This window comes from Chiroxiphia lanceolata, chromosome Z (assembly GCF_009829145.1).
Source record: "Chiroxiphia lanceolata isolate bChiLan1 chromosome Z, bChiLan1.pri, whole genome shotgun sequence".
NCBI lineage: Eukaryota > Metazoa > Chordata > Aves > Passeriformes > Pipridae > Chiroxiphia > Chiroxiphia lanceolata.
In genome coordinates, this window is record NC_045671.1 from 14,667,782 (window position 1) to 14,693,308 (window position 25,527).

Sequence of the window (25,527 nt, forward strand, 5' to 3'; positions counted from 1 at the left end):
AGCTCCCCACCAAAACAATGCAGCCTGGACCAAGACAAAGTCATGCAAGAATGAGCTGAAAAAGAACAACCTGGAAAAGAAACAAATTAAACCCATATGTTACATATGAAACAAGTGGTTTCATAAGCAGCTAAAAGAGTACAACTTGGTTTTCTATAAGACACAGATTTGCGTCCTGCACTGATTCTTTATTATCTAGTACGAGGTAAACTTGTTTTTCAGAACAATGCTCAGAGATGTTGAAGTTGGACAAGAGTCAAAAGTTATTGCTAGTAGGGCACACAGGCAGGCATACACATGTAGAAAGCACCATCACACGAACTTTGTTTTTTTCATAAAACACATTCAACATCAATTCCTCATAGGATTTTTTTTTTAAAGCAAAACCTCACTTTTGGCATGACAATAATAAAGAAGGAAATATCACATATTTTAATGGGAGTTCACACCACATCCCTGGGACAAAAATCTAAAATCCTATTTCAGGGAGTAGGAAATCTGAAGAAAAAAACCACCTTGCTTTGATTTTCAAAGGCATTAAGGCATTTCTAAGGCTGAATTAATTTCTAATTCAGACTTAAATACTGGTAGTAGAGGGAGCACTGAAATTCATAACTGGTTTGGTACCCCAGAACCCAACTCTCTTAAATTAACTCATTTGAAACTCATACTATCCTTCCAGTACTATGTTAAAAAGGATTGTCTAGAAAAAAAAAAAGTTTAAGCAATACATGGTTCTTTTGTGACCTCAGCTGATCAACTGATAGCTATGAGCTCCTGTACAGAACCTGAGAGCTTGACTTTCATACCTCCTGCAATTAAATCTTTGGTCATATTTGGGTTCAGAGAAGAAAGCAAATTATATCTATTAATCAATATATTTTAGTCCATAAAAATCATGTCTTATTTAGTGTACAATGGCAGGAAAATCAAAAAGTACGGTCAGGAGATAGAAATTCCTAATTTTTTTACTTGGTTACAATATTTAGAAATTTTATAGCAGTTATGTCAAAAATTGTGGGAGTCTTGGCTACAAAACTGTCTTTCCCAACTGATTGGAAAAAGTTGCTAGTTTGAGTTTCTAGGTTTCAAGGTGCAATATTTCAACTGTTATTTGAATACTTTTACTTCATCTTTGGTATTACTTTACTGCAAATAACACTAAAACAATCTTTTCAACATAAAATAAAGCAAAATACTGGACTTTCCTGTAGCTGTACCATTAAAACCAACAGGTTCACACAATATATTTCAGTTGCAACAAGAGGTTTCTTTCCTTTTTCAAAGAAAGAACTGTTTTGACATAATAATTTGAGGAACTTTTTCAAGTTTATGCAAGACCAAAGCAATCCAAGTTTCTTGACCATTGTACCCAAATGTGGCAGTCGAGATGAAAGAAGAGCTAGTATACGGGAGGTGTAACAACTCAACCAAAAAGACATCTACCATTAACATGTTTACAGCTACTATAGTACAGAAGCTGCACACTTAGAGCACAGACTGACACAGTTAGGCAACGTTCTGTAGTTGCCTAATTAATCTATTAAAAAGTCTCATTAACCAAATAGTTGACAGTCTTTTCTTATAATAGTTACAAGCATTATCTTAAGAGTGCTAAAACACAGATTTATCTTGATTTTAATAATAATTTAAAACATATTTGATATTGTTTCATCTTTAATCCATTTCTCTGTAGGTCATAGGAACCAAAAGGAGTTTGTACTAGAAACATAGATTTATGTTTCATCTTTAAAATCAGTCAGATGCTATGGTCAAAGATAATAGTCATTGACCAAGAGAATGTGCCTACATAAACATAGGCAAGCTCAGGTCCCCACAATAGCAATAAGGAATCTCCAAAATACAGATACAAAGATAAGGAACTATCTAGTAGTTACAATTGCTTAAACAAGAAGTTGTGGGGGTAGCGGACAACAGAGACTTATATTGAACCTTAGACAGCATCACCATTCTCCTAACAGGAGAGGAGACAATTCCTCATTAACAAGAGTTAAAGGTAACAGCAACAATTTTGGTGGAAGTTTGACAATGTGTTCATAGCTTCATTTTTGCCTGGTCCTTGTGCCAAGTGCCATTATACCAACAATTTCTTTCAGAATGTGTCTCACACATAATGCTCCATAGAACTGAGGATGACATAGTGAAAATGCGAGAATTCAGGTTCCTTAAAAGATGACACAAGAAACATACCCACTCAAGTGTTTAGTATCTCGATCAGTGCTCACCTAGCATTATTGTTCTTCTGCACTGAAAACTAGATTCAATTATACGTTAAGAAAAGTTTATGGGCTGATTTTCTAAAGCAAGCAGCTTTCAACTTGAAACACAGTTCAGAAATGTATACTCAAGACAAAAAGGCTTAATAAAGGTCAAAGATTCAGATAAATTCTGCACTTTTGGCATAAGCATTAGCTGTATTAAAAAGTATTCAAATGGACTTCAGTCACTTTTATGCTCAAGTAAGATCAATTTATAGTATTAAACACATCTGTTCTAGTATCTTTAGTAACTATGTTTACATAACAAACATGCTCTGTTATAGAATATTATAAAACTAGTATTACTTATTCAAGGATCTGAATTCCCCAGGAAATTATGTGGGGCCAAACACTATTATACAGTTTTTCATAAGTGCTTATGGCAGAACTTCAACTACTTTCCTGTTAATGAAGTGTCCAGAGTGGTTTTTTTCCATGTTTATCTTAAAAACATTAATTTTCAGAAACTAGAAACATGTGACAATAATGACTTCTGCATACTGCCAGAAGCTAAATGCAGCCTTTATAATGAGAAATATTAATATTACCTTATGGCTCAGTAAATCAGTTAGATTCAAAAAACAGGAACATTTTCACAATCAGAGCTGCAAATGCTAAAGCCTCTATCAAATAGCCTTTCACAGATCAAAGAGCCAGAGAACACCTATTCTATAAAACAGTTACCACAATATTTTTTTCTAGTTCAAAGTCTTATCAAATAGCAAGCATTCACTTTCTTACAAACGGGTCAATACTATGACTTCTTCACCTTAACCAAACAGTTTCCCCACTGCAGGATATTTGGTCCTAAGGATTTTCATACTTCTTTGAAACACCATCAAGGTAAGGCTATTTTTAAAGAATATCATAAATAATAATTAAGACTTAATCCCCACGTGAATAGCACTAAATAAAATTTTATTAGACCTCCTAAATTCACAGAGTAGTCACTGGCCTAATTTGGGGAGCCTAGATTGACAAGGAGGTTCAAATTTTCACTGTATGCAAAACTCATTCTATACTTCATTTTAGAATCACAACACCCACTATATCAGATCCACACATAATTCTACATACATGCAAAGAGTATCATGAGGATACCTTCACATTACAGTTTTTAGCAGAAGGTAAGTATTAATGTTCACTCTGTTCAGGCCCACTGACCATGTTCATCTCAGACTCCCTAGCAATACAAAAAGTTCTCCCCAAAACAGCTTTTCATTTGGAAAATTACATTTGCTTTCATGTCTCCAACTCAAACTACACACACAGACACACATTTCATAGCACATTTCAATTATGGGATATAGTGCATCTCAGAGAGCATGGGTACTACGGAGTGTCCCCTATGCAGTTCTCAAACTCACTCCCAACTTTTGCTGAGTCAAAAAGATGCAAAAGCAAGTGTGTTATGTGTAGACAAGGAAGGCAAGGGAAAGGATTCATTACAGTTTGCCAGTCTTTTTTTTCTGTAGAAGTTTTGGGTTTGTCTTTTTCTTTTTAAGTTTATTTGAGCATAGGTGTCAACTCTTTAAACACCTCTGAAAGACAATGGACAAAAACTGAAAGCTGCTGAACTTCCTAGTATGGTGAACTGTGGTTGAATTCAGCACCTACAGAGAACCCTCCCCAGCTGGCGAGCACCCTGTGGTGCTGGGGGCTGCAGAAGGCAGCCCAGTGCCATGTGTGGGGCAGTGACTGTGCCATATATAACCAAATCATTAACGTGGCTGTCATCGTCACCTGTCAGCAACTTTCCCTGGCATGTCAGAGTTCTCCTCTTCCTACAATACACTAGCATAACTGCTTGAGTAATTATTTGCTTATTTGGTTCAGTTAGAATGGTCTGAGCTAGTGTCAACATCAGTAATACACTTTTTAAATTATTTCTGCAAATTTTGTTAAACCTACGGATGGAATAGGGGTAGTGAGCAACCACATGAGTTATGTGATGGGTGCTAACTTGCAGCAGGGACACTGTGAGGGAATTCTGGAGTAGGGAGGTAGGCAGAGTAAGAAGAGTGAGCTGTGGCAGTGGGACAAGCTCCTCCTGCTCAGCTGCAGAAAAAGGTCAGCAGTCAGAGACAGGGAAGAAGCATGTACCAGCAGCAACCCAACACTAACAGGACAGCTCAAGGTCTTCACAGTAGGGCCAGGCATAGGACTGGGATCCTCAGTAGGGCTGCCAGCAGAGCAGCACCATGTCCTACAACTGCAAGACACCCCGCTTGTTAAAATGCCGGACCAGTTTGTGGCCGATAACATCAAAGAGCCACAATTGTGTTAGTCCCCATGTTCATGAGGAGCTAGCAGTTGACATCCATCACTGAGCATAAAAACACACAATTAGTGCCTCCATTGAGAGACACCTGGGCAACAAAAGTGACAAACACTTTCCTGATCGCCAGCTATCGTATTTAATATAGCACTTTATAAGTATGATCTAATACATTGTGAGATTTGGGACATAGTGTTACTATGGTTATAACTTCCTTTGCTTTCTTCCCCTTGCAAGCAACACATTAAAAGTAGAGTAAGAGATATTACTGTTCACAGATACTAACTGGTCCAACTTTGGAGTCTCTTAACACAATTCTCTTTTTCCATTGTCAATGAAGGTTTATTAAAGGTTAGAAGAAAACAAATGGTCACAGTTGCACAGGCTGGGGGTTAAACTTATTTCTGCTAATTGAGATGGAAAACTTCTGAGGCCCAATTCCCACCTTAGGCTGTTTACTAGGTAATTTGCCAATTTTTAACGCTATTACAATTAGATTTACACTACCTTGCCAGACAAAATACACAAGGAATTAACTGGAATGATTACAAATGGATAATTTTTCCTCTTTCTTTTTTTTTTTTTCTTTCTTTTTTTTTTTTTTAAACAAAAGCAAGTTACCCAGTTGCCAGAACCATATTTAAAATGGAACATTTACCAAGAGCTTTATGTGGCCCTCATAATTTCTGTGCACCTATCTGAAATCCACCAAAACAAGAAGAAGTCTATTTAGAAATATGGTTGAGGTATACTATAATCCATAAATAATATTTGAAACTGCCTCGGGAGGATTTTAAAAGGGGTTTCATTGACATGGGTAAGAAATTTTGCGTTAGTGAACAGAAACAGTGGAAAACAATGCAACTTTCTTTGGATAACAGATCATTCTATTGTTCAGTATTGTAAAGAAAACCAAAGAGACTGAAATTATTGGCTCAGTTTAGAAATTATGACATTGAACAAATCAAAGTCAAAAAAATAAAAGCCCCCAAAACAATACTAGGAGATGAGAGGTCTGGTCAGGTTTTAGACAGACTATCCAAGCAGCTGGAAAAGATGTTGATTCTCTAAGGGAAATTTGTAATGTATTTGACTCATGTTTTTGTGGAGCTGCAGATTATCCTGAGGGGTTTGAAAGAAGGAACATATGCCAAAAAGTTACGAACATTATCTGGAAAATGATAGTATTTTAGTAGTTTTCCAATACAGTCAGCAATAGAATTTAAAGTTTAAAAAATAATGAAAGAAAAAGTAAAACAGAATTGGTGGGGTGGTCAAAATAGGAGATGACTTAATGATGAAGGAGATTCTTCTATTTTGTTTTCACAAAATACAAATAAGTTCATGTTTTTAAAATCTAGGCTTTCTTTAAAAAATGTTTTCAGGATTAATTTTTTTAAAATATTATAAATTCCTTTCTAATTGTCACAATTTTACGTCCACTGAAATGACAGAACAGAAATAAAACTCATCACTAATACAGCTCTTACTGGCTTGTTTTTTCAACTCACATATGTACTACACACTGTAAGTGACAGACTACCCTTAACATGTGTAATACTGTCTTCTCGAGTAAATCTGTTTTATAATGATTATGACTTTACAAACTATTTATTTTTAGAGATTTGCAATATGCTCCCTCTCACCATTTTCAAGTACTTCATAAAACTGGTAATTATGGAGATATTTTGTGTCTTTGTACAATTACATCTTCTCATGTTAGAAGCCAGCTTCATGTAATTAAAAATGGAGCTGGAATGGCTTACAATATCACAGACAAAGGTTGCTGTCTTCCTGAAATTTGTGAGGTGTTGAACACAGACAACTAGGATGTGTCATCTTTAACTACTAACTAATAATTTACCGATTAATAAATTAGCAATAAAAGTAAATATTCAGAAACTAGTCCAAGTAACTGCCTCTGGTATCAGTGATAAGGTTTGGGTTTTTTTATTTCTATTTCAGTGATCCAGCATTTAAAATTTGGGAGGGGGATACTAGGTACTTGTGGAAGGATCAATGCAGAATTTGCAAACCTTGCAAAGAAGCTGATTGACCAGAGTCAGTGACAGACAAACTTCTGTGGGAAAGGATGTGCATGGTGCACCTGACTGATGACAAGGTGGGAAGGGATGTGATGGGTGCTTGGGGGTTGGTATGGGAAACCATGTCCCAGCAGGATGCCCACATACAGGGCCCTAGGGGTCACACACACTTCCTCCAGCTGCACAGGTATCACAGCCTCACACACTAATGCAGCTGACAACGAAAAGAAACCACTTCCCAAAAAAACGTGTCCAGGCTGATGGGAGCTACAGAGAGCAAGTGAGACTGTAATGTGGAGAGGGCAAGCAGCACCAAGACCAAGTGCATTCGGAGTCATTAATATACAATTTCATGATTCTCAGAGCAAGAAACTTGACAAATCTCAGCCTGCCAGAGCAGGATGCTCATTCTTTCTGAGTCAGGGAAGTAATGAGTGTTCATCAAATTACTGATCAAGCCGAAGCCAGCTTTGAACACAAGAAATTTTGATCCTCTTCTGCTAAGGGAAGCCTTCAGCTACACCTCCTGAGATGGGCTGCTGAGGGATGGTCTCTGTCACCGCACTGGGGGTTCCTGGCACAGCTGGGATCCTCACAGGTGGGCAGCTAAACCTGCTCTTTGTTGGTAGAGCCATACTGGTGGACTAACCAGCCATGTGGTCCAAAGACCAAAGCATCATTGCAAATACATGAGCAATACAAATTCTGAGACAATTTCAGAAAGCTGAGTACATGAAAGGAGATTGTAAGAGCCCAAATCTGTTCCCAGAAAAATTCAAAAGCATTTTTGCCATTAATTTTGTTTGGAAGACACAGTTCTGCAGAAGAATAATCAAGTTCAAACTGTTTGCAAGCTTAACAGTTTTAAGGCTGAATGATGAACATATCCAAACCTTCGGGGAAAAATTCTGCTTGCTCTTTTAGTCCAAAAATGACAATTGGAGTTTAAGCGGTACAGTTGAGCAGATCCAAACATCAGTTTAAAATTCAGTCCAGTTCCAGAACACAGCAGCCAACTGAAAAGTATCTAGGGACATCCAGATCAGACCAAAGAATTTATAATACAAAACCAGTCTTTATTTAATAATCATAATAAATGTTAAAAAGCAAATTAATATAAAGGTCAAAAAAGTCATTGCGTTTACAAAATTCTGACCAAATTCTGACCACAAACAAGTTAAATCTGAGAAAGTCTTAAACTGAGTTTTCATTTCATCTTGAAAAATTACTGGTTGAACAGCAGAACTTTAATTTTCAGTAGAAACTGAGTAACAAACATATAATAAGAAGAGTTCTGTTAGAGTGGAAGACCTGCATCTACTTGAAAGTCACAGTTCGGTGCTTTTTTTTCCAGCACCAACATAAAGGAATGAAGATTCACAAACAAAACCTTTAAAACCAAAATGTTTTTTCTATGTCTTTAATTTAAACTTTATCTCAATTTTGGGTCTGTTACAGAAGTGGAGGCAGTCTTTTTAAGATGTGCTTAAACCCTCATACACAAATATTTCTCCATTTCAGCAATCAGATGGGTCTGTTTTAAGACAATAAGATGTGACAGGTAGCACATTTGAGGGAGATCAGTGATTCCCTTGGTTGCTCTGCACGATGCAGGTCTAAAGGCAGAGTGACATCAACCAGCCGATAAGTGCAGTAATCCCCTGGGAGTAGCTGTCATGTCTCATTGTCCTTATGAAAGAAAAATGGTAAACAAGGAAGCCAGTCTGCAATTATGAATTTATGGATGTTTGTTAATGAGTGTCTCAGACCTAGTCAGACAGCTCCTCTTGGAGTATTTTTCAAATTTCACAGGCTGTTTCAGAATGGTCCTTCAAAACTGATTAAAAATGCCACCATCATTAGATTACATGAGAAAAAAACCACATTAATACACTTCGAAAGCCTGGGGAACATACACCCCCTGTAAGTTTCAGGCATCAGCTCTTTCCAGCGAACAAATAATCCAGGAATGAAAAAAAGAGGAGAGGGAGAAAGGGATTTAAATCAAAATGGTACAAAAAAGAATGACCCAAGAGGACTTTAAGGACCAAATTTAATATATTTCTTGTTTAAGCTACATGGATAAAAATGAGGTATCAGAAATCATACACTGTGATTTATGCTAAAGGAATCCTTCAGAAAAATTGCCAGACAATTACACAAAAAGATAATGAGGATAAGATGACACAATTTAAATGCAGATCACCCAGACAGACACCCTCCTGGCCATTTATTAAGTCCAGACAGATGGTTCTTGCAGCAGTTCTCTTACCCTAACTATCCTTAAAATCAGGGTAAACACTCAGTAAAAAAAAAAAAGGACTCCTTAAAAAATTTATTTTTTTTAATTAATTTAAGGATTAGAATAAAATAGAATGTAACTAGAGCAGGAAAAGATTAGGACAAAGAGAGAAACACTGACGATTTATAATGAGTACTGGTACCAGACAGCGGAGTAGGGTTGGGATGGCACTGGATAAGCAGTTCATAAAATTGTCTTGGGCTACAGGTCATATACAATATAACACAATATCTTTTTATGGGAGGGATTTACTTACATGTCTGCTTAAACCTTCGCTACATGCCTTGGTATACAAAAGGTCCTTAAGAGAGGTACAGTGCTGTTTCATATATGGTGTTCAACAGTATCCAGGCACTAGTCCACAGCTGGGAGTTTTATAATTGATCAGAACATATTTCCCCCAAATAAAACTAATTTTTCCAGTTTTTTGAACAATAAAGGCAAACACCCACTGAGCTACCTGACAAAGCCTTCAGAGCAGTCTGTCCCTGAAAATGAGAAGCAGGTCACAGAATGATGCTTACTCCCATTAGCTAAGATGAAACTAAGCTAACAAGTTTTGTCTGAAACCACATTTTGTTTTCCTGCATTGAGCATACGCATTACTACTCATCCACTGGATATGTCCCTCTCATTGAAAACGCAGGTGCAGGTGCCACACAATGCACAACGCAAACCAATTTCTGAACAGTATGTCAGTGAGCTTGTAGACATGACGCCATTCTGGTCTAAGGACACAAGGCCCAGTTTACCCCTCTGTATTCACAATTTGACTTTGAAAAGTGGTAAGAGGGAGGGAGAGCATGGCATTGCAGTTTCAATATATTTCTGGTCACTAGTGAACCCTCTCTCCCCAAGAACATCTCTGCAGACCCTCCCTCTGGCAGATACCCCCACAGTACTCACACACCCACAGGCTGAGCACAGTTCAGTTGGAGGGCTGTTGTCCTCAATCAAGCACTTGAAGAGACTTTGATAGAGCCACATAAGAGCTGAGTGAATACGAGAGATTGAACTTCATGTAGTAGTCTTGCATTATTTTACATGTTCAGGTCACCAAAGTGATCACTGCTCCAGCGCAGCATGTGGCAAAACCTTGTCATCATCTGCTTAGGAAGCAATACTGCCCATACAGTTAAAAGACACGGGACACAATGTTGTTCCACATCTACTCATATTTACACATTTGTATGGCATATAAAAATGATCTGATCCAAATATAAATATTTCTATGCAACTCTATTGTAAGAGAAAATGCATTAAGTTTCTAAAATGATCTTAGTTATATAATCACAGCAAACTGTAGTGCACATCAAGAAGAAAATATGTATTTGAAGAATTTCATACGTAATTACATGATGTATGATTAAAACAGATGATATTAAAATACACTAAAAATGTTAATAATGTATATTTTAGAATTTAAAAAAAATAAATCATTATTAATGATCCAAAACAGGACCAGGGAACTTAGACTTCTATAAATTATACTATTTTATCTAGATTCAAGATATCATAGGAAGAATAACAAAACATTTTAAGGATGTAAGGTTATAATGCTTGAATATGGCCTCTCGAACTCCTTCACAGCACTCGATTTAGGTAAAAATGCCTTCCTTTTTCAAACCTCAGATATAAATGGAACAAGGGAAATGAGATATCTTCTTGCTTAACAGTTGTAGTTGTATGTAAGTTACTGTGCTGAAGATGTTTCTACTGTCATTATACATTCATTTGAGCAAGATAGAGTAGTTAATTGCATAAGCTCCAGCTTATGTCAGCTCAAAGAAAAGGTTAGTCTTCATCAGTAGGTTGCACCAGTAAATTTTACTTTGCTCCAGAAATAAAGAGGGGCATTTGCACCGCTGGATATGTCACTGCAGTTCAGGGCCAGTAATCAGTGTTTTGTGGGGTAATTTCTAAAACAGGTTATGCCTGGTCCACACAAAACCTGACTTGGCTCCATTTTCATTTTGATTGTTGTAATTATATTTTTAAGTTGAAGACAGTAACATGGATGGCCCTTTCTCGCTACAACAAACTCACTATCTTTTCTTGGTACCAGGGAGCTATGAAGATCTATCTGCTATTGTCAAAAATTTAATTTTTAAAGGCAAATTAATAGTATCATTTATAAAGGAAGTTATAATAAGCATCCATATCTGGAGACCTTTGAGTCCAGGATTTTAGAAAAATGAAGTCAAGAGTCTGCAGTGGTTAAAGCATAACCTTTGTTTCACAAAGGACCAATATTTCTCCATTTGCTCCTATCTCCAAGAGTTATAATTTCTTGAACTGCTGGTATTTACTTTATTGCCAGCTTCCAGAGATATCAGTCAAGAATCATTCATATTGTGAGGGAGTTTTTAGAGGGGGGGGTTGTTTTACTGTCAACATTTCTTTTTTTTTTTTAAATAGTTATCTTCAACAAGGATCTACAACAGTAAATGCACAGTGCACACACTCAAGTTGTACTGGCTTGAGAAATAATAGAGTTAAAGAGTTACCAAGCTCCCAGCACTGGCATTTTTTCTCCTCAGAACAGGCAAAATTATTACGAATATTAGGAGCTGTGCACTGTCTGATCTTCCTATTTAAATCAAAACCTTTATTCCTCTAACTTCAAGGATTATGAACAACTTGATGAAGGCATATGATTACAGACTCGAGACAAACCTTATAGGGAAAACCTGCCTCTACAGTTTTTGATCACTTTGACTTAATCAAGCCACAGAGAATGTTCTTGTCGAAGATGAGCATGGTCTTTGCAGACACAGTGCATCATAAGAAACAAAAGCAGAGTTACCAAATGGAAACTGTCTAGACAGTCAGCAGAAACTTGAGCATTAGCAAGAGGCATCAGCATGCCTCTGAGCCACAGCAGGAGAGGGGTTTGCTCTTTCCCCAGAGACACTCTTCTCTTGAGCAGAGTTCCCACCTGTGAACAAAATGTATAATCATAGCTTTCTAAATGCTCTTGTCAGGTCTTATCTACTGCCTGAGCTCAGGCATCATGTGTGAGGGACTATATCCCCATTTTGAGGACACAGACACAGCATTTAACTACCCACACCACGCAGCTTAGCTGTTGCTTGTAGCAGTATGCACAGATTAAAAGTGAGGGAAGCAAAGGGCTCTCGTTTCACATCCCGCTTTCACTCTTGTTTGGAATAAAGGGATGATAGCATAATGATTCCTGAATGTCTCAAAGAAGGAAATGTAACAGTGTCCTAAATTTCCTAATAACTCAAGCATCAGATTACTTCAATTCTAATCATGATTTTTGTTTTATAACCAAACCTGTAACTTAATAGCAGTGGAACCATATGGAAAATAAACTAAGAATGCTGATATTTAAAAACTATAAGCAAATAAATATAATTTGATTCTGGTTTTATTTTTGCTTCTCTTAGTATTTTTTAAAAAGGCCAGTTGGGTTTCCATAAGTATATTTCTTTTGCAAAAATTGATTCTACAGATGTTTACAGAGTTAGAAAAGCAAAGAAAGTGTTGCAAATCAAGCTTGGGAAAAATCATCACAGACTGCTTTCATCAACTGCATCACAGAAACACTTTAATATTGAGCCTTCACCAACTATAAACTATAGGAAGTATCTAGTGCATTAGCTGTTTCCTGCTGGTACCTGAAGTTTAAACATTTGTGCACAGAATGTGTAACTTAACAGTAGGCTGACTCCACAAAAATCAAGTTTTGGACAGATTGCTTAGGTTACAGTGATGTTATTTGACCTATTAGTTTTTATGAACATTAGCATAATATTTAAATATATTCAAACTGCTTTTTTTTTTAATCTGAAAAAGTCAGCAGTTTACTACCACTGGCAGTTAAAATGATGCTAGTCTCAGTGGCAGCATGCCTAACCTCAAAATCATTGAGGTTCATTGCAGCAAGCAAGCCACTAAATCTCCTCAGTGTCCAGTGGGGACAATCAGAATTGTGCTGATTGAGAGGAAACTACAACAGGGATACAAAAGGGTCACCACACCTAAACAAACATTGTGGCTGAAGGCAGTTTCAAACTTTCTATGTTTCATAAACTAGAGAGACTTCTTTTTCCAAGGAAAAGCAAAATGAGATTCAAGTCTTCCCATTTATTTTCTTAAATCATCTGGTTTTCTAGTGTTTTTTCTTTACACCCTGCCAAGCAACATTATAATTTACAGAAGTTTTTGCTGATAGAAAAAAACCTGGAAGCCCTCTCCAATGCCAAGTGACAGCAGTTTAGAGAGTTTAACTGATGAGTAATGCACTGATGAAATACTGCAACGCAAATTTGTTTTCAAAATATTTAGGACTTAGAGATTACTTGCGGAAATGGTAATGTTTCCTAACAAATCAAATGTTTCAAGAACAGACCACCCAAATGTATTATCATAAAAAGAAGTCAGTTACTTAATTACATAATAGAACAACCCATTTCCACATTTCTACTTTACTTCTCTATTTTACTTTTTTTTTTATTATTTTATTTTAACAAAATGTATCCTCTCTAGAGAGTAAAAGATTTACAACAGGAGGCTGGTTGAATTAATTTGCTAATAACTAACTTCCTCGTGTTCCAATTCTTTAGGAAATAGTTTAACTTGAACCATGGTACTCTACATACAGCACAAGGAAATGAAAACACTACCCTTTTCCCGCATCTGAAATGGCTTTACTGAGACCACCTACACTGACTTAAACTGTGCACACACTCAACTAAATTTAAAAATTACAAAATTATTTAGGTTGGAAAAGACCTTTAGGAGCATTGAGTCCAACCACTAACCCGTCCAACCACTTGCTGTCAAGTCCACCACTCTGGACCACTTTTCTGGTGCTTGACAATTTCTTCACTTCAGTGAAGAAACTTTTCCTAATATCCAATCTAAACCTCCCCTTGGCACAACTTGAGGGCATTTCCTGTCATCCTGTCACTAGTTGCCTGGGAGAATAGGTCAACTTCCACATTACACTTCATCCTTTCAAGTAGTTGTGGAGAGTGGGGTCACCCCTAAGCCTCATTTGCTTCACGTTAAACCACCTTCCTCAGCCATTCCTTATCAGACTTGTGTTCCAGACCCTTCCTCAGCTCCATCGGCCTTCTCTGGACTTGCTCCAGCACCTCCATGTCTTTCTTGTCATGAGGGGCCCAGAAGCAGACACAGGATTCAAAGTGCAGCCTCACCAATGCTCAGTACAGAGGGACAATCACTTCCATGGTTCTTCTGGCTACACTGTGGCTGATCCAAGCCAGGATGCCATTGGCCTTCTTGGCCACCTGGGCATACTGCAGGCTCATGTTCAGCAGCTGTCAACCACTATCTCCAGTGGCTTTCCAGACACTCTGTACCAAGCCTGTAATGCTGCCTGAGGTTGTTGTGACTGAAGTGCAGGACCTGGCACTTGGCCTTATGAAACATCAGACCATTGCCCTCAGCCCTTGATCCAGACTGTCTACACCACTCCACAGAGCCTTCTAACTTTCCAGCAGATCAGCGGTCCCGCCCAGCTTTGTGTCCTCTGCAAACTGACTTGCAAGTGCACATCCAATTCCCTTGTCCAGACCATTGATAAAGAAGTTAAACAGGACTAGCCCCGATGCTGAGCCCTGGGGAACACCGCTAGTAACTAACTGGCTGTAACCAACTGGATGTAATACAACTACTTTCTGGGCCCAGCCATCCAGATAGTTTTTTACCCAGCAGATAGTGCAACCATCCAAACCATGAGCAGCCAGTTTCTCCAGAAGAATGTCATGGGAAACTATGTGAAAGGCTTTAATGAAGTGCAGGTAGACAGGATCCACAGGCTTTCCCTAATCCACTAGGCAGGTCACCTGATCATAAAAGGAGATCAGGTTGGTCAGGCAGGACCTGCCTTTCCTAAACCCTGCTGGCTGGGCCTGATCCCTAGTTGTCCTGTATGTGCCATGGGATGGCACTCAAAAGGATCTGCTCCATGATCTCCCCAGTACTGAGGTCAGGCTGACAGGCCTGCATCCTCCTTCTGGCCCTTCTTGTAGATCGGCACCACATTTACCAGCTTCTGGGGAGGTTGTCTCGTTTAGCAGATTAACCAGAACTGCTGGTAAATGATGCAAAGTGGTTTGGTGAGCATTTCCACCAGCTCCCCTAGCTTTCTTGGGTGGATCCCATCTGGTCTCATAGTTTTGATTGAACAGCTGGTCTTCCTATTAAAGACTGAGGCAAAGAAGGCATTAAGTACCTCAGCCTTTTCCTCACCCTTTGTTACCATGCATACAGTAAATGATGGAGATTCTCCTTAGTCCTCTTTTTGTTGCTAATGTATTTATAGAAACATTTTAATTGCCTTTTATGTCAGTAGCTAGATTAAGTTCTGGTTGGGCTTTGGCCTTTTTAATTTTCTCCCTGCATAACCTTACAACATCCTTGTAGGATTCCTCAGTTTTCTGCTCCATCTTCCAAAGGTCATAAACTCTTTTTCCCCAAGTTTCAGCCCAAGCTCTCTGTTCAGCCAGTCTGTTCTTCTTCCCTGCTGGCTCTTCTTTTGGCACATGGGGATGGCCTGCTCCTGTATCTTTAAGATTTCCTCCTTGAACAATGCCCAGTCTTCCTGGACTTCTTTGCCCTTCAGGATTGTTTCCCAAAGGACTCTGTCAACTAGGCCCCTAAGACAGGTCCAAAACTGTCCTCTGGAAGCCCAGGGTGGCAGTTCTGCTGAACCCCCCATCCTCAAATGTCTGAGAATCAAAAACTCTTCAATTACATGATCACCGCACCCAAGATGGCCTGTGACCATGTCACCATCCACCAGAGTCCTTCTCTGTTCAAAAACAGCAGGTCCTGCGGGGCATCTTCCCTCAGGGGCTCAAACACCAACTTGTGTGAAGTTCTCTTCCACACACTCCAGGAACCTCCTACGCTGTTTCCTCTCCACTGTATTGAATATCCAGCAGATATATGGTAAGTGAAAGTTCTCCACAATAATAAGGGCCAGATTCTGAGACTTCTCCCAGCTGCTTACAGAATATTTCATCTGCCTCTTCATCCTGGTTGGGCAGGATGAAGACTCCCACCATGGTGTCTGCTTTGTTAGCCTTCCCCCGATCCTTACCCATAAACACTCAACCCTATTGCCACCATCACTGAACTCTAGACATTTAAAATACTCCCTAACATAGAGGGCTACCCCACTGCCTCTCCTTCCTTGCCAATCCCTTCTGAAGGGTTTATAGCCCTCTTACTACAGTATTCCAGTTGTGAGAGTCTTCCCACCATGTTTCCATGATGGCAACTATGCCATGATTTCTGTGCTGTGCAAAGGCTTCCAGATGCTCCTGTTTGTCGCCCATGTTGTGTGCATTGGTGTAGATGCACTTCAGTTTGGCTATTGATCCCATCACATTCTGAGGAGGAAGAAGCCCTAATTCCTATGTGACCATTTCAAGGCACTTCCGTGGTTTCTAAAATATCAATAACCATTGTGCCTTTGCTGTTGCACAGATCTCCATACCCTACCTCCACAGAGGCAGCAGAACAAAGTATCTTGATAGCACACTTAATTAGTTCAAAGTATTTTATACCAATTTCCTCACAAAGATTCGTCAAGAACTACTACATTTCTGCACTCTGTGCAGAGAGACATTTCTTGAGCTACTTCGCAGATTTTTACAACAGGCCACCTAAATATCATATTTCTCAGACTCTCGACCAGTCTTCTTTGACAAAACATACAACCGAAGATTGCTTAACCAGTAAAATATGAACTAGAAATAATTTACATAAAAATTAATCTTCCTGATGATGGGCTATCCTTTATTTACAAGAGACTGAATAACTTCCAGCCATTCAGAGTAGGTCTCCTACCTTTAAACACAAATAAAAGTTCTTGTTAAGACATCACAAGGCCTTCACAATACTCCCTTAATGCACACATATATTACTAAACCTCTCCCCCATATCTTAACTATCGCTCAAAATGAGTAAAAATATTTTCCTAAAATGTATGCAGCAATACTATGTCTAAATGTTCAGAGACCTATCTACCAGCAACATGCCTTAAACACTGGGATAGCCTTGTGAATATTAAGCAGTCACAAACTCTATTTTTCTATTTGAGAGCAAAGTGCTGAAACAACTACTTCGTACTTGACTACCTATAAGACATATTGTGTGTTCATCACTATTTTACAGAATATTAAAGTCTACTAAAGGGACTATCAGTATCTGATGAGAAAGCAATATGTATTGGCAATATATTAGAAAAGGGTAACAAAAGGACAAAGTATTTAAATAATTAAATTTCACAGCAGATAACTTTAGTGGGTGCCATAAAACGTGCTATATCTGTAAAAACATGAACATACTGAAGGGGAATACAGAACAAAACTGGATCAGAGGTGCTCTGGCAAAGAAAGCAAGGAAAGAATAGGGATTTTGTAAAAGAATTCAGCACTGGTCCTTCTCCTTTTCTGGGCAATTACCCTACATTTCCTTCTGGGACTGTGACAAGACATTTGTTTTTTCTTTCTTATTTTATTGCACTGCAGGCCTACCTTTAACATATTCAGTGGATGAATATGTACTTTTCTTGGGTGGCTGTCCAACTGGTGTACCTTTTACGTGAACCTGAATTTGAGGGGATCCTATACCTCATCTGAAACTAATCTACCATGCGAAGAAACTTCTAGTTATCTCCTCACTGCACTAAAACTGTTTAAACCAGATGTGTCAAAGTTATTCTGCAAGAAGGGGCTGAATTCCATGTTTAATTATGCCCCATGGAGCAGGTCATAAACCTCATGCTATCACTGACAAACTGTTTTCTGATCCCTCTTAAAGAGAAGCTGCTTTGGCCCAATGGCTAAACAGAGAAAACAGACCTATAAAAAAAACTGTTTTAGCCTTTCTTTGTAAACACAAGGAAAATAATTGGAGGAGAAAATGGTATTAGATGTTAATGTAGCATTGACTGACAAACATTTGGGCTGTATAACAGGATAGAAAGTTAGCAGTGTGGAAGCAGTTTTCTCTTCTTGGGGAGTATCCCACTTGCCAGGTTCTGCCACAGAATGACTGGAAGAAGTTTCCACCCTTCCCATGTTACAGCACAGTGTAGCTACATGGTAAAATGGACCACGGAGACACCCTAAAACAAACAACTCTGAAAAGACAGAAGGGTACATCAAAAGATGCAAAATTTCAGTGGTTCTGTTTACCGCAAAGATATCTCTACAGTCCAGGTCCAATAGCAGTGTTAGTACAACTATTGGGAATGAAATTTGCAGTTTGGAAATGAGTAAAAAGCAACCAAGGAGAGGACTGAGGAAAAAAAATGGGAAAAAAAAAGAAGATTTTTTAAAAATCCAGTACGTAATCTAAACTATCTCCATTGACCTTTTCAACCCATGCATCACTGGAATTATTTGAGAATTTTTCATACCTCACTGCAGTACGTAGCTCACAGTTGATCATCACTGCTTCATACCTTATTTATTGTTGACAGACTCCCCCAAAATGCGCTTGTTCTTAAATTATTGTGGGTTCAAGTAAAAGAAAGTCATAATTTTTGCTAATACTGGTGGTCTGCATGACCTTGGATCACTGCTTTTTGAACACTTTCTACAATAAATCATGTGACTTGGGCTGCTACAATTTAAACCCTCCTATGTTTTGAAAACTTCCTATACATTTTTCAGAAGCAATACTAGCTCACTCCTTATTAGGCGTGTAAATAAAAGACTTTGCTTTTCATGGATGGGAATAGTCATGCCATCCCATTTTCTCTCTAGTTTCAGTGGTTTATCAACAAGCTATCACCTGAGACATTCTGCTAAGAGTAAAAAGCTCTGTGTTACAAGAATGAGACAGAAAAGACTATGTGCAAATGACCTTAGGAACAGAAGAAAGAACAGAGAAGCCCACCCAGGTTCTGCTCATGGGCATCAGGGAACCCCAGTAAAGGGAAACAGGATCTCTGCAGTTCACTCAGTGTGACTTCAGGGAAGAGCCTGGAATAACATTGTAGCCTGGCAGGTCAGCTGTGGCTTTATCTCCGTGAGTCTTGAAAATTCTAAAGAGAGATTCCATAATTCCTCCGTCCAAGTGCAGCCATGCTCTCCCATGGAAGATTCCTTCCCAATGTTAAGATGGAGCCACCCAAGCCACAACTTCTAGCTATTACTCCTTATGTCACCTGGCTCTACCAAGAAGAGTTTGATTTCACTGTCTTTCTAACTGCATCTCAAGTAAGCAACTATTCTGGTTGCGTTTTAGCATTCTCTTTGCCAAACTGGAGAAGCCCAGCTTCCTTGCAAGCCTCTCTTGCTAAGAAGGTGGGTCCTGGCTACCCTGTCAGCTTGCCACTGAACCCTCCTCACTTTCTCCACATCCCTGCTGACCTGGGAACTCCCTGACTGAAACACAGTATTCAGAGAAGAAGACAAAGGGCACAGCAACTTGTATGCAGCTCTGCAGAGCTTCTGCTAACACCCAGAACAAAATTTGGACAACCCGCTCATGGTACTAATCACTCGTGCAATCTGTGCAATGAAAATGTAACCAGAAAGAGAGAGATCCAGATGGTAGTGGCTAGAACTGAAATGTAATTAGTTCAGTCAATACAGTAGTGTATTTTTAGATCTTCCACTAGTCAAAACAAGAGATATTGCTCAAGTAAATTTAACATTGCTCAAAAAAAAATAAAAAAAAAGATTGCAAAAACTGTATGCATGTCAATTCTATAGAGACTTTTTTTCTGACAACTTAGGCAAGAGCTGGAAAGCATATTTTAATTCATACGATGGTTAAAGGTAAGAACACTGCCAGAAAATATGATTTGGAACAATTCTTGGAATACAGAGGTTCATCTGTTTTGCAAAAGAAAGAATCAGAAGCACATAAGTATAAGCAGTTATTTTAAACTTGCCTATTAAGCAAGGACACCAATAGCTAACAGATGCAGTTATTTGCAAATGGTTTCAGCAAAACATACATACTACATATGACAACACTTCCCCCCCCCTTCCCCTCCACTCCCCCTCCCCGCCAACCCCGACTGAAACCTCTGTCCTGGTAGAGACATGACAATAATACAAACCTGGCTATTAAACTCAGCATTGTCTGAGGACTATTACACTAGATATTTAATCATGTTTCGGTAACAGTATCTTTCAGATGATTTCACAGCAAAGTTCAAAAGTAGAAAAATTAATCTAGATTGTCATTTCCCAGAACTATTTAAACCACTCAACAGAAAACTTGCCTTCGTTGGAATTTTTCAGTGTGGACTAACAAAAACTGTTCCTACTCTGCAAAAAAACAGACCTAATTGTTTCCAAACACACCTCAGAATACTGAAGAAACCCAAACTTTTGCAAAGCAGTTTAAACACCCTGGCTTTGATTATCATTGACACATAACACCCATTACATTGTTTGGGTCTGTTTTGATAAGTGCTACACAAACATATTAAGGGTGAAAACACAAGAGGAAAACATCTCATCTGGGAGGAAAGAGAGGAAGGAGACACTAGCCAAGTAACAAATGGCTACTTCATGTCTCTAACTGTGTAACTGGCAAATTTCAAGAAGCAGCAGTCAGAGAGCAGGGTATGAACTTCCAGAAGAAGGGTAGCTAAGTGGAACATTCCTATGAGCAGGCTATCACAAGGAAAAGGCACTGTAAGTAGAGGCAGTAAGTGTCATACTGCAGAGCAAGCAATCTGGTGAAAAGCCAGATAAGTGCATTCTAATTATAAAACAATACAGTTCTTAAATTTAAAATAATTTTTTTCTAATTAAAAAATATGGGTGCAGGGGTTTTTTATGAAGGGAGGAGTTGTTTGCTTTGATTTTTACTTTGCTTTCTTAGTGTGCCCCAGGGCCAACACCAAGGTGGGGGGGACTCAAACAAAAAACCCCAAAACCAACACAAAACCACCCCATGTCCCTAGAAAAATAAGACAAGGCAGTGAGGAACTGGGTTATCCATTTCTAGAAGTGCACAGGACAAGCTACGGGTGTGTTATATTACATTTCAGTGGTTACAAAATTTCAGTGAAGTGGTGAAGACTCACACTGGCTCAATGCAGAATAGCGGTGGTAGCCAAGATAACAGTGATAAACCACTTTAAAATGTCCAGTGCACCACAAGAGAGTTGTGTTTCAATGACATCAAAAATACACGGCAAACCAATCATTAAAATCACTCATTCAAATCACAGTTTGACAGTTTTCATGGGGCCAGTTTTAAGATTATGGATTTTTAAAAATTTATTTATTTAGGCATTTTTAAGAAGTGAAAAGCCCTTTTATACGTAGGCTGAACTAAAATTGCTTTCTAAGTTGCTACAGACACAGTTCAACTTTTGTTGTTTTCATCTTTTGCTTTTACTTTTTGCCTAAACAGTTTTATGAAACATTCTTAGTTTCTGCCACCTTCTACCCATATTAAGCAACCTAGGATTCTAAACCAGGGCAGAGTTTTCAAGCTGAATGCAGAGTATTCTCCACTCCCCTAATCCTGCAGAACCTCCTCCACCTCACATCTGCAGGGCTGGAGTATTGCCAGTGGCAGGTCTGTTCTTCACAGCACCATTCCTTCGATGTCTGTAGGGATTTTCTGCAGAATTCTGACTATATCTTACTAAAACTTGATGCCCTTTGATGATAGTTTGATAGCCTGTGGAAATTTAATTGACTGTCTTGCATAATTTCTAGAATTGCTGGCATTCTCAGGAATAAAGAAACAAACCCCTTGATTCACACTACCATGATTACTTGTAATTTTGGCAGCTCTGCAGTTCAGACCCAAGGCTGAAGTGGCACAGGAGGAGTAAAACCACTGTTTCCCGTTCCTGCAAACCGGCTTTTGAAGTTGTGGCTGTAACACACTGGGTAGACAGCTTCTGGCCATAAACACAGGACAGTTTTTAGGACTAACCACCATGCACTTTCCACAAAGTCTAAACCAAGATTAAAATAATATTTGCATCAAGAGAAACTATAGCTGTAAAGAGAGCTAATTTTATGCTGGTACGATTGGCATATTATACCTGAACTTGCTCAGAAAGTATGTACTTTGCTTTAATACAAAATTAGCTTTGGGTGTAACTATTATTTGGTTTTCAGCAGAACCTACAAACTATTTCTATTTGCTTGCATCTAAATGTAACAAAAAGATGTTCTCCACACCCATGAAGTTTAATTTTAGGAGCCAGAGGCTTCTGAAAAACCCAGGTGAGCCAAAAGCTGGCTCTCATCTTCCTCCAACCACAAATGGAAAGGTGGAAAGTCCTAAAGAAGTAACAGCCCTAATCCTATTACTCCATGCCAACCAAGCTTCTCGAACTCAGTCACATTCACTGTCTCCCTCTTGCGGGATTAATGGCCCTTTCCTTGTTGCTGTCAGAAGGTAGTCTTTACCATCAGGAAACTTCTTTTGCTGTAGCTAGTGTGTCAGATCTACCTGAGATTACTGATTTTTTTGCTTCTTTGTTTTTGTTTTCTGGCAGAACTATAAAAGGAGAGTGGCTACATTTTAAAACTAAAAATTCACTTGCTAGATACTGTTGGTCATCACTCATTTATTCTCCAAGATTATCATATTCCAAGCACTGCTCCAGTTCTACCACATACTGCAAATCACTACAAAACATCTGAATTAATATTTTCCATCATGTGAACAATGGAAACAATCCATTTTTTAAAAAATTAACTCCTATACTTCATCTTTATTTTTCACCTTTTGGAAATTAAATTAGGAGTATTTTAATCAATTTTAACATTTCCTCTATTTCAGTTGAGGAATCAATGGTTTTATAGGTATTGAAACAAAAATTTTGGCTGAACTGCAAATAACTGAATTGCTGAGTGTGTCTGCATGTATATATATGTGTGTGTGTATATATATACAGATAGATATATATATATAAATCCATGCACAAAAAGGCAACACCCTGAGGTTACATTATCTTTTCAAGAAGATCCTCCTTTATTATTTTTATCATGGTAGAATCTATAAACCCCACTAGAGATTGGGGCCCCTCTACATGATATGCTGTGCAGACATCTATTACAACTCAGTTGCAGCCCAAGAGAGTTCACGAATGTGTATTTCTCCTACGATGGACATAAATACAGTGTGGCTGTTCAGTTCTTCAGACTTGGCTGAATAATACTCTCAAGAGCACAGACAATCAAGAAATTACTATGATTTGAGTTTGACTGTTTATATATTTTTTAAAAATACTAGTTAGTGCTTCAGCTTAAAAACATTTTGAAGACCAATGTATTAAAAGACGAACATCAAATGGACTTGAGCAATTTATAAAGGCAAGCCCAACTAAAAATCAGTCAAGTTTCTAACTGCTGAAGAAGTCAAAACAGAGTGCTTTTGCAATGGTAAACTCTTTTTCCATATGGGAAAAGGTGGGGTAAATGTTTCAGTTCAGCTTTAAAACAAAGAAATTAAATTGGCTTCTCACATTATCACGGACAAAATATGACTTGGTGGGTCTTCTATCTTTCACTCATCTCACAGTGTTTCTTAGTGCTGCACATTCACAATGACAGCAGCTCATCTGACACACACACACACACACACACTCGTTAATTTTGTTTTATTGCATTATCTGATGTGCAGCTGTTGACTTGTACCCATTGCAATTGATATTGCACATATGAAACAGAGGCTCAGCCCCAGAACTTAGAATGCATGCATAATAGTACAAACAGCAGATGGATGCAGACAATTTCTAAATAGGAGATAATGCTAGTCAGAATATTCTCAGCATACTAGCAGATGCCTGGGTCTTATATATCTAGATATATATTAAAAACATAATATATATATCAAGCTTCTTTTGAGCATAAAGGCATACACAGAGAATGAAGATGCTTGTTGAAGTATTAGGTGAGCAATGGAATTTATCATCATAAACAGAGTTAGAACAGTTCACACAGGCCTGCAAATGTTCCTATTTAAACATTTCTTTTCATGAGAACTGAAGTCATGAATAAAGAGCTCTCTCTCTCTCTCTTAATATGCAGTTGGATTCCACTAGGAATCCCCAAGCAATCACTCCCCTTTTTTCCAAATTCTAAAAAAATACCAAACAAAAAAACCTACCCCACAACCAAACCAACCAAACAAAAAGAACAGCAACAAATCGCCAAAAGACCCAAGAACAAAACCAAAAACAAACAAAAAAAAACCCCCCACCAAACAAGAAAACCCAATGCTTTGGCATCAACAGCATTTATCAGTCAAATGGGTCCTGTGTATTTCAAGTTTTGCAGTCGCAGTGGCAAGAATATAAAACACAGAGCACGTGAAAAAAAAGATGAACCAGAGACTTATCATGATGATTGTTTACTGTGAAGCTATTGGCAGATTCCCTCTGATCTGATTTCAGGATTGTATCAGCAAGCTACTGAATAGGTAAACCTTTGAGTACAAATCCTTGAGGTAAACTGGGAGCAGTAGGTGATGTAAATGTAACACAAGTATTCTCAAATCTATCAATTGAAAATTGTTCACATTCTTGCTGATACCTTACTAAAAGCAGCATTTCTTTTCAAGTTACTAAGTGCTATGGTCCAAAATTAAGTTCATGGCATCAAGGATATTAAAACATAAAACATTTACCATCAAACGATGTAAACATTAAAATGATTAAATAAATTAGAGGATCAAGGCCTCTAGGATCGGAGGAGAGGAAAGGTTTGTAACTTTGCTTTTCATCTCTATGGCTCTCCCTCCCTTCTCTTTTTCAGTTATCTTGCTTCTTTTCCACCATCTCCAACTCAACAGGAGATCAAAGGATGTTCCACCCATAGTAAATCAAGCCAGAGACTGCCAGTCTGGAGAACACAGCCAACGGACAACTGCAGGGAAAATTAACACAACTGCACTTTCATCAGCAACAGAGGTTAATAATGTTTTAAGAGTAGAAGTCACATTTTCACTAGGTTCACAATTACAAAAATGGAGTCTGTGGTTTAGACATCCAATAAAAACAAGGTAAAACCACATTACATTATTCACTTTTTTTAAATAACTCAGAAGTCCATTTTCACTGTTCTAGGAAAATACTATTTTTCAAAACATGTTAGTTCTTTTTAAACGCTTAAGTTTATATTCAGCATGATTCAGTCTAATTTCTATTAACACGTCTGCAAGTGTAACAATATCCGTATCCTTTTCAAGCTGTTTGAATGTGGGATTTTTTCCAGTGTTTTTTTTTAAAAGTTTAGCTGGCTGTTTTATAATTTGTCACCTTTTGTCTTCTTTCAGCAGTATGTCATTAAGTCTTTAATTTGGCGTTTCCTGTTGTCTGCAGAGGGATATATGCTGTTTTAAATCCAAAGGACTGCAGACATAGATGGTGGGTAAAATCTGTGAACCATAAGTAAATTCTTATAAGGAACATACAAAAAAAGATTGTTCTTCAGTCAGACTTAAGCCATTACTTTCTTCAAAAGAAGAAAAGACACCAGTTAAGAAAAAGGCACCGCCAAAGACCTTCTGCCCAAATGTGCATCTCCATGAAGTTTCCTGCTGAGTGCATATGAATGCACAGCGATCTGGGAAAAGGATCCAAATAGGATTTCAAACATCCAAAAATTTTAACTCAAA

The 25,527-nt window shown here is 38.2% G+C and overlaps 1 protein-coding gene and 1 long non-coding RNA gene across 4 annotated transcripts in view; one reads left to right on the plus strand and one right to left on the minus strand.

Moving 5' to 3' along the window:
• ARL15 (ADP ribosylation factor like GTPase 15) overlaps positions 1-25,527 on the minus strand; it is a 243,710-nt gene that overhangs the window by 66,890 nt on the left and 151,293 nt on the right. Inside the window, exon 9 of one of the 3 annotated variants that reach the window (XM_032674809.1) lies at positions 10,965-11,842. The exons of the other annotated variants lie outside the window; for them this stretch is intronic. Coding sequence (XP_032530700.1) covers positions 11,624-11,842 — 219 coding nt within the window. The 3' untranslated portion in view covers positions 10,965-11,623. Of the gene's footprint in view, positions 1-10,964; positions 11,843-25,527 lie in introns of those variants that run through there. 3 annotated transcript variants of the gene reach the window in all.
• On the plus strand, positions 1,381-24,906 carry LOC116780211. Its single transcript, XR_004354378.1, has 3 exons — positions 1,381-1,416; positions 7,113-7,200; positions 24,666-24,906. It is a non-coding gene; the product is annotated as an uncharacterized LOC116780211 (long non-coding RNA).